This window comes from Sprattus sprattus (genome assembly GCF_963457725.1).
Source record: "Sprattus sprattus genome assembly, chromosome: 4".
Lineage (NCBI taxonomy): Eukaryota > Metazoa > Chordata > Actinopteri > Clupeiformes > Clupeidae > Sprattus > Sprattus sprattus.
The window spans coordinates 41,706,334-41,719,854 of NC_137923.1; the positions used below are offsets into that span (position 1 = coordinate 41,706,334).

At 44.4% G+C, this 13,521-nt stretch overlaps 1 protein-coding gene across 2 annotated transcripts; it reads right to left on the bottom strand.

Annotated features, from left to right (window-relative positions):
- Positions 1–392: 392 nt before the first annotated feature.
- khdrbs1b (KH domain containing, RNA binding, signal transduction associated 1b) lies at positions 393–13,183 on the bottom strand. Of its 2 annotated transcripts, XR_013968630.1 has the most exons (11): positions 12,916–13,183; positions 10,563–10,693; positions 9,254–9,370; positions 8,024–8,170; positions 7,133–7,272; positions 6,559–6,769; positions 5,919–5,986; positions 5,582–5,640; positions 5,180–5,380; positions 2,872–2,950; positions 393–1,915 (listed from the first exon to the last, which is right to left on the bottom strand). XR_013968630.1 is itself a non-coding variant. In XM_080837726.1 (9 exons), exons 1-9 carry the CDS (start codon positions 13,007–13,009, stop codon positions 5,274–5,276), a joined length of 1,074 nt encoding a protein of 357 aa, XP_080693852.1. In that variant the 5' UTR covers positions 13,010–13,183; the 3' UTR covers positions 4,026–5,273. The 2 variants fall into 2 exon arrangements, 1 of the variants encoding a protein (XP_080693852.1); XM_080837726.1 differs by lacking the exons at positions 393–1,915; positions 2,872–2,950 and having other exon boundaries at positions 4,026–5,380.
- Positions 13,184–13,521: the final 338 nt, after the last annotated feature.

A 13,521-nucleotide genomic window follows, 5' to 3' on the forward strand; every position in this document is an offset into this window, starting at 1 on the left:
GCGGCGGCATTTTTACCAGTCTGTCACGCCTAGCACAGTCAATGCACCACAAGGCCGAGCCCTGAAGGTACGGGTCAGGCTTTTCCATCACAGAGCGCTCCACTTCAGGCAACAACGCTGTGTGTGTATGTGTCTGTGTGTGTGGACTATAAAAAGAACTGCTCTGTTTAGCTCTATCAGTCAAGCATGAATAGAATTCATATTTTCCGCCAGAAGTTCCTTGGTTTTCTGTTTAAAAAAAATCCCACTTCTGTGCCCAACACCAAGCACCGGCAAATGCCTTCATGAAACATTTCCATTATCTGCTTTGGAGATTTCTCATTATAACGACACTCCCCTCCCCCCGGTTACAGACTCACAGAGCTTGTCACAGCAGTTTTTCCCCCCCTCTTTTTCCAATTGTTCGATGGAGCTTGAGCTGTAGCTAATGCTTATTAAAATCTGCGTCGAGGAGTGATTTCTGTCTAATGTAATAACGCTGGGTCCCGTTAGCCAGTCAGCAATCAGCACTACCTCTGGGGGACAGTGGAACTGTCATCAGCAGTAATTGGTTGAAATGGCATGCTTGCATTCAACGTGTGTGTGTGGGGGGGGGATGAGTTTCACTGGAAAAGCTTGAAAAACACACAGTCACACACACACACACACACACACAGATGCAGAGTGCTGCAGCTCCGAAGTTTGTCAATGAATACATTTACAAGGGGGAGAGAGAGCGTGTGTGTGTGTGTGTGTTTGCGCGCATATGTGACAGAATGATGAGTGCAAGGCGGCCTTCAGTTTCCAACATCTCTGGAGGAAGAGAAGAGGGAAATGTCTACACAAGTTAAAGCACCATTAGCACCCTACCCCCTCTAAAAAAAAAAGGGGGAGTTGGCTACTGAAGAGCAACTGAGCCGGTACAGTTATTAATTGCGGTGAGGGCATTAATTCTGCAAACGCAGGGATACGTGCAAGGCACTTCCTTTGGCACGTTCACTAGGGCGCGTCTTCTGCTCATGAGAGCAGGACCAACATCGGCATGGCAATTAAGGCACACGACAGAGGAGGTTTCTTTTCAAAGCACTGCACACATTCCATTGTGTAAGGGTGCATGCAACCATGGGTGATGGCTTGAGCAAACAGTCCTCTTGGTTTGCTTAAAAAGGAACACACACACACACACACACACACACACACACACACAGACACACACACACACAGACACATAGACACAGACACACACACACACGAAGAGGCGGAAGTAAATGAAACGTAAATGGCATTACAAGAAGCAGAGCATCAGCAGGCGAGCGCAGATGGAACTCGGGGTGCTTGTTAAAATGAAGCGATTTCATGGCCGGCGGTGGCAACAGCGAGTGGTCATTTTAAAGACAGCATTAAGTTTGCTTCAGAGACCCTTTCCTGTGGACACACAAGTGCATGCCCAACGCATGCCCTCACACACACACACACACACACACTGAATCTAAGAGGGATCTGGGGTGGAATAATGATTCCTGCTCTTCTCGAAACACATTAGGCAGTAACCTCAGAACACACAGCTGGCCGGCCCACCCCTTCCCCATCCCCTCTCGGGCCCGTCACGGGGAAGTGAGGCTTTTATTTTGATCCGGCCCGATGAGTGCTTTCTGCCACCCTCATTTTGCTTGGCCTGCAGCAGACCACATCGATTTCTCTCCCTCTTCACTCAAAAGGAGGAGTGCGGATGCAGCAGCCACCCCACCCCCCCCTTCAACCACGACCGTTATTCCCAGCCTTCCACACAAGGTCTTCCCTGAGGCTCTCTCTTTCTCTTTGCCTCACTCACTCTCTACCCATCTTCGTTTCAGAATGAGGAGACACTAGGCTGGATCCACACGGCTTGGAGATCGACACCATTCTGCATGTGGCGCTACTGTGACGAGGGCCTTCCCTGTGGAAAAAATGACAAATGCAGGCATTAGAATGGCAAATTTTTTTTTTTTTTAAATCACATACATTAACCTATTCCCCTTGGGCCACATGCCAATACTGTTTAGATGAAAAGCTGGTTGCAGAGTATGGTCTGATTGCCTCAGGTGTTTTTTTAGAGACCATAATGTCAACATACGTGTTGGGCAAAGAAGTTTAGGCTACTAGGTGAAAAACTTCCTTGAGGACTGGCAAAACACAAGGCAGAGTGGCCCTTCACTGACCCTTACGTCTGCAGGGGTCAAATCCAATACCCGTACAACAGGACAACCCAGCTGTGCTTTATTAATTTAAACACTAATTGGACCAATCATCAAAAGTTGAATTACCACTCTCTAGACATTATTCTTATTGTTGCTCAAGGTTCAGTCCCTCTCAGATAAGAGAGTGCGTGCAAATAAGCTCAAAATTGGACCAAGCACCACCCCACCAAATCCTGCTACCCCTGTCCCAAGCGTTCGCCTCAAATCCCTGCCTCGGCTGTCACTGAGCGCGCTCAAGAGCGTGAGCCTCATTTTTCATGTCACAGCGATTTCACGAGGGACCCCATCTGCATACAGCACAAACCCAAAGCTGCGGCAATGCAGTGTGCCGGAGCAACACACAGGAAATCTCTGTGCCGACTGCAAATATTTTTTTGCCGACTAAATACAAAAACATTTCTGACACGCCACGGGGGTAAGGCAAGTGCATGTGGATTAACCACAATTGAGAGCACACTGTGGACGCCTCCATCAAATCAACAGAGAGGGCAGATTTTTAGAGGGCATTTAGAAGTCACACTGCAAACAGGCACAAGTACAGTTGCTCTCTGTCTTGGCCCGATAACGAGACTCGTAGTAGGAGCTCTGCTACGGACACACACACACACACACACACACACACACACACACACACACACAAAAGTCCAATGCTCACCTGAGCCAAGACTTCAATAGTTTCGGTTCTACTTCAACGCCTTCCTTCAAGCCTTCGCAGTGGTCCACACTCGCAGTACCTGGAGGAAGAGCAACAGCAAAGTGACTTCACTTGCCAAGACAAAACACCTACTGAGGTCAAGACTAGGGTAGTACAAAATCTTCATGCACATGCTAAACAATACTTATAGTTCATGCAACTCAAGCTGTTTTTTCGAGAACTGTCATTAGGACGCTTGAAACGTGTTTTCAAGATTACAGTTAGTTAACTCTGATACAGATTAGGCAAAAGAAAAAAGTAGCAGCAGCTAGATTGCTCCACAGATAACAGTCAAGATTTGGCTCTGGCAAAACTTTTTCCTCCTTTTATAGCAAGAGTTGCATTACAAATCTGAGCTGACATGTTAGTACACATTATTTTTGAGAAGAAAAAAAAAGAACTAACACTGCATATTTGAGTTATGTTTTTTTTTTTTACGCTTTACTTTTTATTTTAAGACTGGATGTTTTAATTGTACGCAGTTACCAGCAGGTTTAAAGACATCAAGGTAAGAAATGAAAAATGTATGCACACATGTAGATATAAACAGACTACCCAAATTGCAAATTTAGGGTTAAGGGTTACCTTTAAGTTTAACAGTCCTGTCACTTTCCTTGCCATAACAAGCAAGCAGTGCGTCTTTGCATCAAGTGAAACATATAGATGGCTCTGGAGCCCAAACTCGAAGGGTTGTTTAAAGTAAAGTTATTTCAGGCTAGAATCAATACATCTATCCTTGTAAGTAAGACCAAATAAAAAAAGAAACGTCATTCAATAAAAGTTTTATACATACCCAGGCACTGAATGCTTTTGCTCTTTCTAAAGACATTACGAAGCTATCCGGGTTATTTTTAAAAGGCCACAGGTCTTACCTCTAGGATCCTTTTTAAGTATAAAGAGAGAGAGAAAGATTAAAGTTGTGCTTTTTATGATCAAATCAAAAACACAAGATACCGTTAAAGAGAGGTTTACGTCTTCAGGCTACATGCACTCTTTTAAAAATTTAAAATCCGTTTGAAGAGAAGCCTACTGAAACTGTGGGGTTAAAAGGTATTTAAAAAGGGCATTACAGATTTTAAGATGACAGGAAAAGAAAAAAATATAACCAAGTTAAGTTTCATAGAAAACAATCTAAGCTTTATTGACAAACTGCTGCAAAACATTTTTTGGACAGATTTAGTTACCTATTTAGGCAAGGTCACACATGTAGCATAATGCATTTTACGGAGAGGATACAGAGACTAAATGGCAGTACAGTTTGGACGTTTTTAAAGTATGTACAAGAAGTTCGGATTTAGCTGCAGGATCCCTTTACATTAGAAAGAGATGACCCTTGTGGAGATTGTTTGTCCCAATCCTTCTTACAACAAGTTTGAGCATGCAGTTTATATAGCATGGTATCATCGATGAAAATTCTTGCTTTTAATTTCTTTTTTTTCTCTTTTTTTAACATGATAAAGAGCCAAAAGAGGGCCTCTTTTACGAAAGCAAATCTTTTATTTGAACAGCCATAAATTATTAATTTTAAGAAATTAAGGATTTGAGGACAGTCCATCTCGACAGTGTCTAAAAGGGCTATATTTCAAAACTCTATTAGACAATGAAAAATATTGATGTCTAAATCTATATTTACAACTTTTAAGACTATTTAAAACAAATATGGTGTAAATAATCATGAATTGGACTGTTGGCAATGCTGTTAACAGAGATTGGTTTTCCTTTCCTAGATTTAATCTTGCTTGAGTATTACATAAATGAAATTACTTTTAAGGGCATTTTTTGTTATTTTGCTGATATTTAACAGAATTTTGAAATGTAGCCTAAGTGGGAATCTGCAACTGCACATCTATATAAATTCATTTTAAAATTAAACACAAATTAAAAGTAGTGAACTTGGACACTAAACATGTGTCTGTACAGCCGTTAAGCTTTAAAACTCCACTAATTTTAACCAACCAAACCACTGAAGAAGAAAACAAAAATAAAAAGGAAGTCTGCTGTCAACAATGCAAACAAAAAAGCAAAAGCCAGGGGAAGATGGAACAGGAAGAGAAACCAAAAGCAAAGTAAAAACTTCTTAAAACAAAGCCGCCTCCCCAACTCATCCGCCGCAGTTTAACGTGGTCATTCCTGAAGCAAACAGATGAATTCTCCCTTTTCCTTCACTTTTTTTTTGTTCGTTTGTTTGTTTGTTTGTTTGAAACAAGTCCAGGGTAGTACAACTAAACGAGTGGAAGGGAGAAGGTGGGGTGGGATAATGGACAATTACTTTTGTTGGGGTTGCTTAAAGCGTGAGCTGCCGTGGGAGACAGTTGTCATGACGACGCGTTAAGGAAGGGGAGACTGTTCCGCTCTTTAGGGGCTCAGTACGGTGCATAGCGGTGTTCCCGGTATGTTCCTTTCGCTGGCCTTGCGGGTGGGGCCTTGGCTCCGGGGGCTGGGCGAGGAGTTCCATTCCAGTCGTCCTGAGCTGGAGTTCCAATAAACACAAGACAACACACACACACAAACACACACACACACACACACACACACACACACACACACACATTAGGACAGCACAGGCGGTAATCCCAGTAGGGTTGCAAAACAGATTGTGGACCACCAGACATATTACATAACGCTAGCCATTGCACTGGCCTAGAGGATCACGAGTTGAGTGTGGCCTTACCATACGAGTCGTAACTTTCTTGCGTCTCTCCGTGTCCGTAGTCATAATACTCTGGCTCTCTGGATTCAGAGGGGGAAAAGGTCCAAATGCAATGACGAGTCACATAAAAAAAAAAACAGCACCACTAACAATGAACAATGTCAAGGCAATTCACAGAAAATGTGGACTGAATGTCTTCGAGCAAGCACATGGGCACTTATGTAAATTCAGCAAAAGGATGAGTGTGGCACTTCTCAACAAATGGGCCTTATCAACTTGTCCCACTCAACCCTTACCCCGGCTTTGACTGGTTGTGATGAATGCATCGCCTGAATAGTAGAAGTTCAAAAATACTTACGCCTGTGTCTGATTGTAGTAATTGTCATATGACTCATAAGATGGATCTGTGTAGCTCTCGTCATAAGCCTGCAGAGAAAAGAACAGAATTAAAGACAATTTACTTCGGTCAAGTCCTTGCTAAAGCAATCATCATAATCATAATCATGCAAGCACTAAATCTTCTTCTGCAGACCTGCACCGATATCACAAAATGCTAAATGTGACTGACCTTATAAATAACAGTACGACCAGGGTTTGGCATGGATCAAATGCGTTAGTGAAATGCAACCACTGGACTGATCTCTGCTCAGTCTAGCTTCCGGGTGGAGACTCGCACCCAAAAAAAAACTTTCCATTGCTGTTTATAAAGCACTTGCCAACCGCAACACTTTCAACTCCATAAAGTCATCTGCCACTTTTGTAAGGTGAGAAGTGAAGCTCAGCTAGTCTTGCGGTCTCCTTGATTAGCTTTTGGGTAGTGTTGGGCTATGCTGTTATTGTAAGTCACACTAAAGAATCACATAATCACATAAAAAAATGTCAACATAGCCACATATGCCACCTAGACCGGCAGTGCCCATACAACAGGTACGGTACATTGTCTCTCTACCAGGCACACTCATGCCCATTATGTCTCTAATTAAAAGAAGGCTACTTACATATTCTTCATATGTCTCCTGTGCGGGTGGGTGTTGTGGTGGTGGGGCCATGCGCTGGGGCCCAGGGGCGGGTGGGTGGGCCCGAGTGGGAGCTACTCCCCTGGTGGGCTGGGCCGGGGGTCCCCCTCGTCCCGATGGGGCACCTCTCACAGCACCACCTCTGGGGGGTCCTCCACGGGGGGCGCCACCACGTGGTGGAATGCCCCTACCCCTGGAAAGAGAGGAGAGATAGGAGGGAGGCAGAGAGAGAGAAAGAGAAATTACACACTGTAATGTTCTAATTAGGAACCAAGGTGCTGAGGTCTGCAAGCACCGACACAAGTTTTGGTCATGACTGGATGCACATGGACTTCAGAACCGAATGAAGGAAGCAGCCTGGGGCAGATCTTGTACGACAGGTGGGGGGCTAAACAGGCATGCAGTCGGGTTCATCAAACATTAACATATGATGATGTGGAGCGTGGCATTGATATTGGGGGAGAAAAAGAACTGCCCAGGATGGGGTGTTTTGGGGCAGGGGAGGAAATTGGTATAGCTGTAGGTAGAAGTGGTCGGGCAGTTTTGGGTGTTCTACCTTAGCGGGGCGGAGGGTGGGTGGGGCACCCCTCGGCCTCTGACTGGGGGGCCTCCCCGGCCCCGAGGGGGGTGCTCTGGTGCCCCATTCAGGTAGTTCATCTCCCGGAACTGCTCCTGACAAATATCATCCATCATGTCCTGCAGAGGACAAATAAAGAGATAAAGAGAGAAGAAGAGAATCAGAGAGGCAAGAGAACAGAATGATTGCACACTGCAGTGAAGCAAAGCAAAAAAAAACGCAGATCTTCAATGTCAAGCGTGCAGACATAACCATAGGCCCCTTGAGCGCAGACAGCAATATCCTGTTCATAGTCAGAATAGACCGCAGCACCCACAAGCATATCTGACAGGGAAGATGAGAAACTGACTTCAACTTCAGACAGAAAAGAGGGAAGGAGATAATGAAAAAGAGAGAGAGACAGAGAGCCTGTGAGGTGCTAGCTAGTTGACTAATGCTCATCATAGAAGCGGCTCTGATTATTAATCCTCATCCATGAAAACAATAGATGCCACTTGACCAGAAAAAAAATAATAAAAATTCCCTCTCGCTCGTCACGCAGCAGCAGAATTAGGCCACAAAAGCCGGCAATTTATCTGATTAAATTTTAATCTTCTGCCAAAAGCAAGAGCAAGACACGCTCCATTTTAGCATGCGTTTAGTCAATGTTCAACACAGACCAATCTGGACATAATGATCTAATCCTAAACACAGCGAAGAAATAGGCCTAAAAAAATAGAAGGCTAAAAATAAACGTGAAAATGAAGCCAGAGGAGGGGGGGAATCAGGCCAGACAACCACCCCCGGTTCACTTTAAAGACGGGCAAAGTTCATGTCTGCTCACAGAGCATCTAACAAGAACTGTGGGAACAGCAAGGAACAACCGCTTACCGGGAACAGGAACTTCTTGACCTCCTCCATGGCGTGAGCCATGCGCAGGTAGGCCTCTGGGACGGGCGCAAACACCTCAATGAACACGTGCAGCTCCATGGACAGGTGTGCGTACTTGGGCTCGCCACTCTTCCGCAAGCCCTCCTCCTGGAGGAACACAAATGAAAGTGTGTGAGTGAGAAGTAAGTAAATAAATAAACAAACAAACAAACATCATAAATAAAGGTTTCAACAAACAAGGCCATGCACATGACCCTTAGAAGGTGACATGTAACATAGGCTTCAGGGAGGCAAGCATGTTCTCGTGTACAGAGGGTAAAAGCATGGAAGGCTCTGGCAGGTCTTCGCTAGGGAAGGCTCAAACTGCCTCTAAAGATCATAGCAGACAGCATCGGACAGCACTACACAGAGCAAAAATCTTCCCTGCAGGGGATACACATGTAGAGTTTATTTCACTGCAGGAACATCCATACAGCCAAAAAGGTCATTCACAGTCATCAGAAAGGTGACAATGAAAACTGAGTCAGAACATTGTACAATTATATTCATGGCATCAAACTGCTTAATTGAGAACTAATTGACAAGTACAGGCAGGTTTGACTTGTACACTCTAATCTATTAGGACTACAGAGACCAATGGGGTGTGGTATTTCAAAAGGTGAAACCCGTGGCTGACAATGAACCTTATAACAGCCTACTTACCACTTCATGGTTAAATGATTAAAGAAACTGCACAAGCAAGGATCAAAGCAAATTATCCAGAGTCTTAATGAGGAGAATGTGAGTCTGACTGCTTCTCATTCAACAAATCTTATTCAGTCAAATATTTACCACTCACAGCAGATCCTGGACTTCCCTTCCATTTAATTAAGTCCTTTCATTCGCAATAAATAAATAAATAAATAAATAAATAAATAAATAAATAACAGTCCATCAACTGGTGGAGCACCTGCACTGAAGTGACATATTCTGGTTCTTCACAAAAAAATTATAAATATATTAAATGTAGCCACTCAAATAAGTCAGCTGAATTAATTATGGTTTCTCCTCACCATCCACTCACAGGGCTACATGCTGGCAAGCACTCGACCTTTGTTAAGAATTAAATCTCATTTGTGCCTATCAAAGATCACAAAGACCGCCTGTTGATGCCTACATTTATTTTCTTGAATTAAAACAACCTTCTTCTCTCTAGGCGATACATTTAGGACAGCTCTGTTTGCCTCTCACCTTGGTTTTGTCCCGCATGGATCCTTTCCCCAGGACTGAAATCTTGGCACCCGTCTCCTCCTGCAAACGCTTTATTGTGTTTCCCTGAGGTCCAAGGATCTTTCCCACAAAGTTGAACTGGAAAAGAGGGGGAGAGAGAGAGAGAGATTCATTTTTATGAACTCGGTGTAGGAACAGCAGCATTCCTACATAGTTGCACCGCAACCTTACCGGTTTCAATCATTGGCAACCATGTTTGGACTGTAAAAAATAAATACATTTAAAATCTCACATACTAAATCAGAACAGTCCTTCATACCAAACGGAGGTGCCAGAGTGTTTACAAGAACAGAGCAAAACGCATATTTTCAGAGGAGCAAAAGCAGGGCAGGGAGGATTGGTTTTGTAGCAGAGCAGAGCACTTATCTGTAGCACACGTTGCACTCAGCCTCTGCAAAGACCCTGCTTGAAAGTTTTGTGGGGGTTGTTCTAGCGATCATAACACACCCAGTGGCGTACACAATCCCTTCATTCAGAAACAGAATAGAGACAGATCGGAGTGCCTGAAAGCAGCCGAACATCTTCCAACACACGACTGGTCAGGCCGTCCAATCAGCCGAGAGCCAGATGCCCTGGCGACCAAACCATGACCACGCCAGTGGTGGCTTCTACAGAACTCCTGTTCCACAACAGCAGCCACCCCCTCAAAACATTCACCTTACATTTTCCAGCCCATCTATTCAACACTCGGTTCGAATATCTCCGTTCCTCTCCATTTTGCGTTCCCCTCCCTAACCCAAAAAGATTAAAGTCTCAAGCAGCCAGCAAAGACACTCGGGCACCTGCGCGTTCCTATTTGTTGGTGCTCTATGGCAGGCACAGAGGAAACAAAAGTAGTCAAAACTAGATCAGGCCCAACGCTGAGGCAATTACAAGACCCCGTATTGGCTGAATGAAATCTGCAGACATGTCTTGAAAATCCGTGGGTTGTAAATGGGCCCTAATCTTGTGTCCGCATACTAACCTACTTGCCCCCATCGTACCCGTTCCTGTGAAGTAGCAGAAAAGGTTTTGACACTGGCGTGCCACTGACACACGAGGAAAGCAGGGAGACGCCTTTGCTGATGTCTGTCCGCTGCGAGCAGGTCTTGACAGCCCCTCGCCCATGAAAGCCGACTCCACTCCCGGGGGTCTGTCGCTCTCATCACCCACAACCCTTCACTCGAGCGGTCTTTAATTGGCTGAGCCACACCGCCTAAGACACAAGCTCTGAGGGGCGTGAAACAGGGTGGGTAGGGCTGAGGAGATAGGTTGGGGTGGCAGCTCTTACCTTGGGGTACTGTTTGACGGGTATGAGGACCCGCTCCTTCAGCTTGATGTTCTTCGTCGTGAAGAGGTCCAGGTAGCCTTCGGTTGCTTTATCCTCGTCATCGCCCTCCCCTTTCTCCACTCTGTCGATTTCTGCAAAGGCAAGAAAACTGCTTTCAAAACTCCCTAAAAAAAAACACACAGACACGCACTCAACTCTGCCTTCATGCACGCCTTGCTGAAATGAGGCCTGTGGGCATTTTCATCAGTCCAAGAACAGCGTTATTCTCCAGCTGCAAGCATTTGATCCGTCAAGTGAACATGAAAGGGGGACTCGAGACTGCACTGGAAAACTGAGGAACTGCTGACGCACATTAGTGACAATGTTTTCCCATGGAGTGACAACTCACACCCAAGGCAGCGCAGTTAGTTTGGATAACTGATATTACAGAGCTAAACCGTAAAAACAACAACAACAGTCTAGACCATCTCAAAAAAACACCCAAAAAAACAATCTAAAGCAACTGTTAATTACAATTTCATTGAAACCACTGGCAAGATAACCTTACACAGAAAACATTGCCCCTATGCACCGCATTCTGTTTAGAGCCTTCCTTAAAACGAGCGAACCTTTCAGCAATAACATGCAATATTCTTCATATGAATGTTACTGCCATCATTCTCCCACATTTCACAGCCTACTCATGTTTATAATTGAAATACTTGAAGAGCCCAGCATTTCCCATCGATAGCAGTGGTAATGAAACAATTTATCATCATACTCCAGGAAATGGAATTTCACAACAGCGCCAGATTTAAGGGCAAATAAAGATATACAGAAGAAAGACAGACATGTGACAGCAGGGACTTTCTAGAATATGTTCCCAGTGGACCCGTAAACTTAACGTTTTTCCTCTGCCCATGAAAACTGAGAGGCAGTTGTTCTAAAACAAGTGAGGTGACCACCGAGACTACTGGAAACCGAAAGCCCAGCATGTTCAAACAAACCGTCTTAACACTTATCTGACCTCATTCCGACGACGAGCCCGTGGCGAACTGAATCAAGAATTGAAACCAAGAGGTGAAACCAAGACTTGTTTGAAAAAGATTTGAAAATAATCTAAGTATTTGACTAATTTACTCGCTCTACTGGGGTTCCCAGGACAAACACTGAAAATCCTTGCTCTAGATGGGTCACATTATATGGATGCTGCTCCGTATCAGCATCTGAACCATTTGAACCAACGGCACGAAAACAGAAATTGTGACACATCGTGTTAAATCGAGGTGTTTTGATTATGTCCCTCGTATACAGTACCCTTGTCCACAGTGGATACTGATCAGAAACATGTGGCGTGGGAGGTTTCTATCCTCAGACAAATACATCTCCCGCAGAAGAGCACGGTCAATAACCAGCTGCAACACTTCCCATTCAGTCCATACATCTGGTTCGGGGCAGTTTTATTGCCGAGACAAGATTCAAAACCTCGTCACTTCATCCGTCTTCAATTTCTTACGGTCAGTCTCGTCAGCCACATTGTAACTGAGGCTATAAGGATCCAGACCTCTGGTGTTAAAAAATGTGTCCAGCCAAGATGATATTGGCTGGCCATGATGCCAAAACATTATCTAACGCGTATCCTGTTTAGAACCATTTGTGGCGTTTTTAATGGTTCTAATCATCTGGCGTTAAAGCAAGGTCATTTTCAAAATTCCCTTCGTTAGAATTTGCACCCTCATTGGCTGCATTAGCGACATTATTTACCAAACGTAATTCGTAAGATTTAACCTCACTTAACACGGGCGTGAGAAGTAATCCTACTTTTACCACCAGACAAGCTTGGAAACGTGCTGGGTTCACATGCAAGAGCTTGTCCTCTCACACCATGAGGGGACGAACGTTACACTTCGGAGGTGAACTTACATGGCCCGGTGGACTACAAACCGTCACAATGCAGTAAACCTAGCCAAAAACGTTACAATGCATTTATTTTTTCCAACGTGCAACTTAGCGCTTACCATTTGAAAAGAACCCAAAAGAGTAATAGTTACTGCCAGACCACCAAAACATTTCCACATTACAGTAAGTTAGTTTTAGATAGACTTTCTGGACTTTGATCAAAATCAGCCAAGAGTTGAAAAACGGGCATGCTCAAAAGCATGAGTTGTATATGCTTATCTGATAAAAACATGTGTTTTGTTTTTTAGGGGGGTACCCCCCGTCGAGTCAGCTCTAACGTTAGCTAACCTAGTGTTGCGCAGACTAGCATGCATGCTTCCAGTCTGAGACCCGGAGCAACCATCACGCTCGTGCAGCAAGAGAGGAGTCCAGAAACATTTAAGTTTACTACCTGATTACACAATCTGAATTTTACCTGCAGACAAAAGTTTCATGGCGTGTGTGAAAGATGCATCCAGGCTGTCTTTCTCTGCCAACAGCTGAGGAAGATATTTGCCTTCATTCTCCATTTTGAGTTTGTAAATAAGTTAATACAGCAACCAAGCTGCGCTTAGTCTTGAAAACAGCAGCTGATCCCCTTTGGAAACTTGCGGGTATCCACTTTTTGAAGACGATATTCAGAGATCATTAACCGCGTTGTACGGACAGGTTCAGCTGTTGACCGAGCGGCTTAAACGCGGCAAATCCCCTTCTCCGACGCGCGGCGTGCTGAAATGGAGAACAAAAACTCTGGCGGATGAAAATGAACGGAACGGAATGAAGCGGAAGTGATCTCACCAAGATTGGACTCTTTGATTGTGGGACCGCCCACTTTGGACTTTATTCCAGAAAGCCACAGAGTGTTTTGTTGTGGTGAATAGATAGGTAAATAAATCCGCGTTTGTGACTGCTGTGGTTGGTTAAGTTGTTTATGGGGAACAAATTGTCTTCTTCCCCACGATGTAAATCACTGATTACGGCAATCTTACTGGTGTGATTCACTTAGCTAGTTCCACCAACGTTGCTAATAAGTCTACTATTT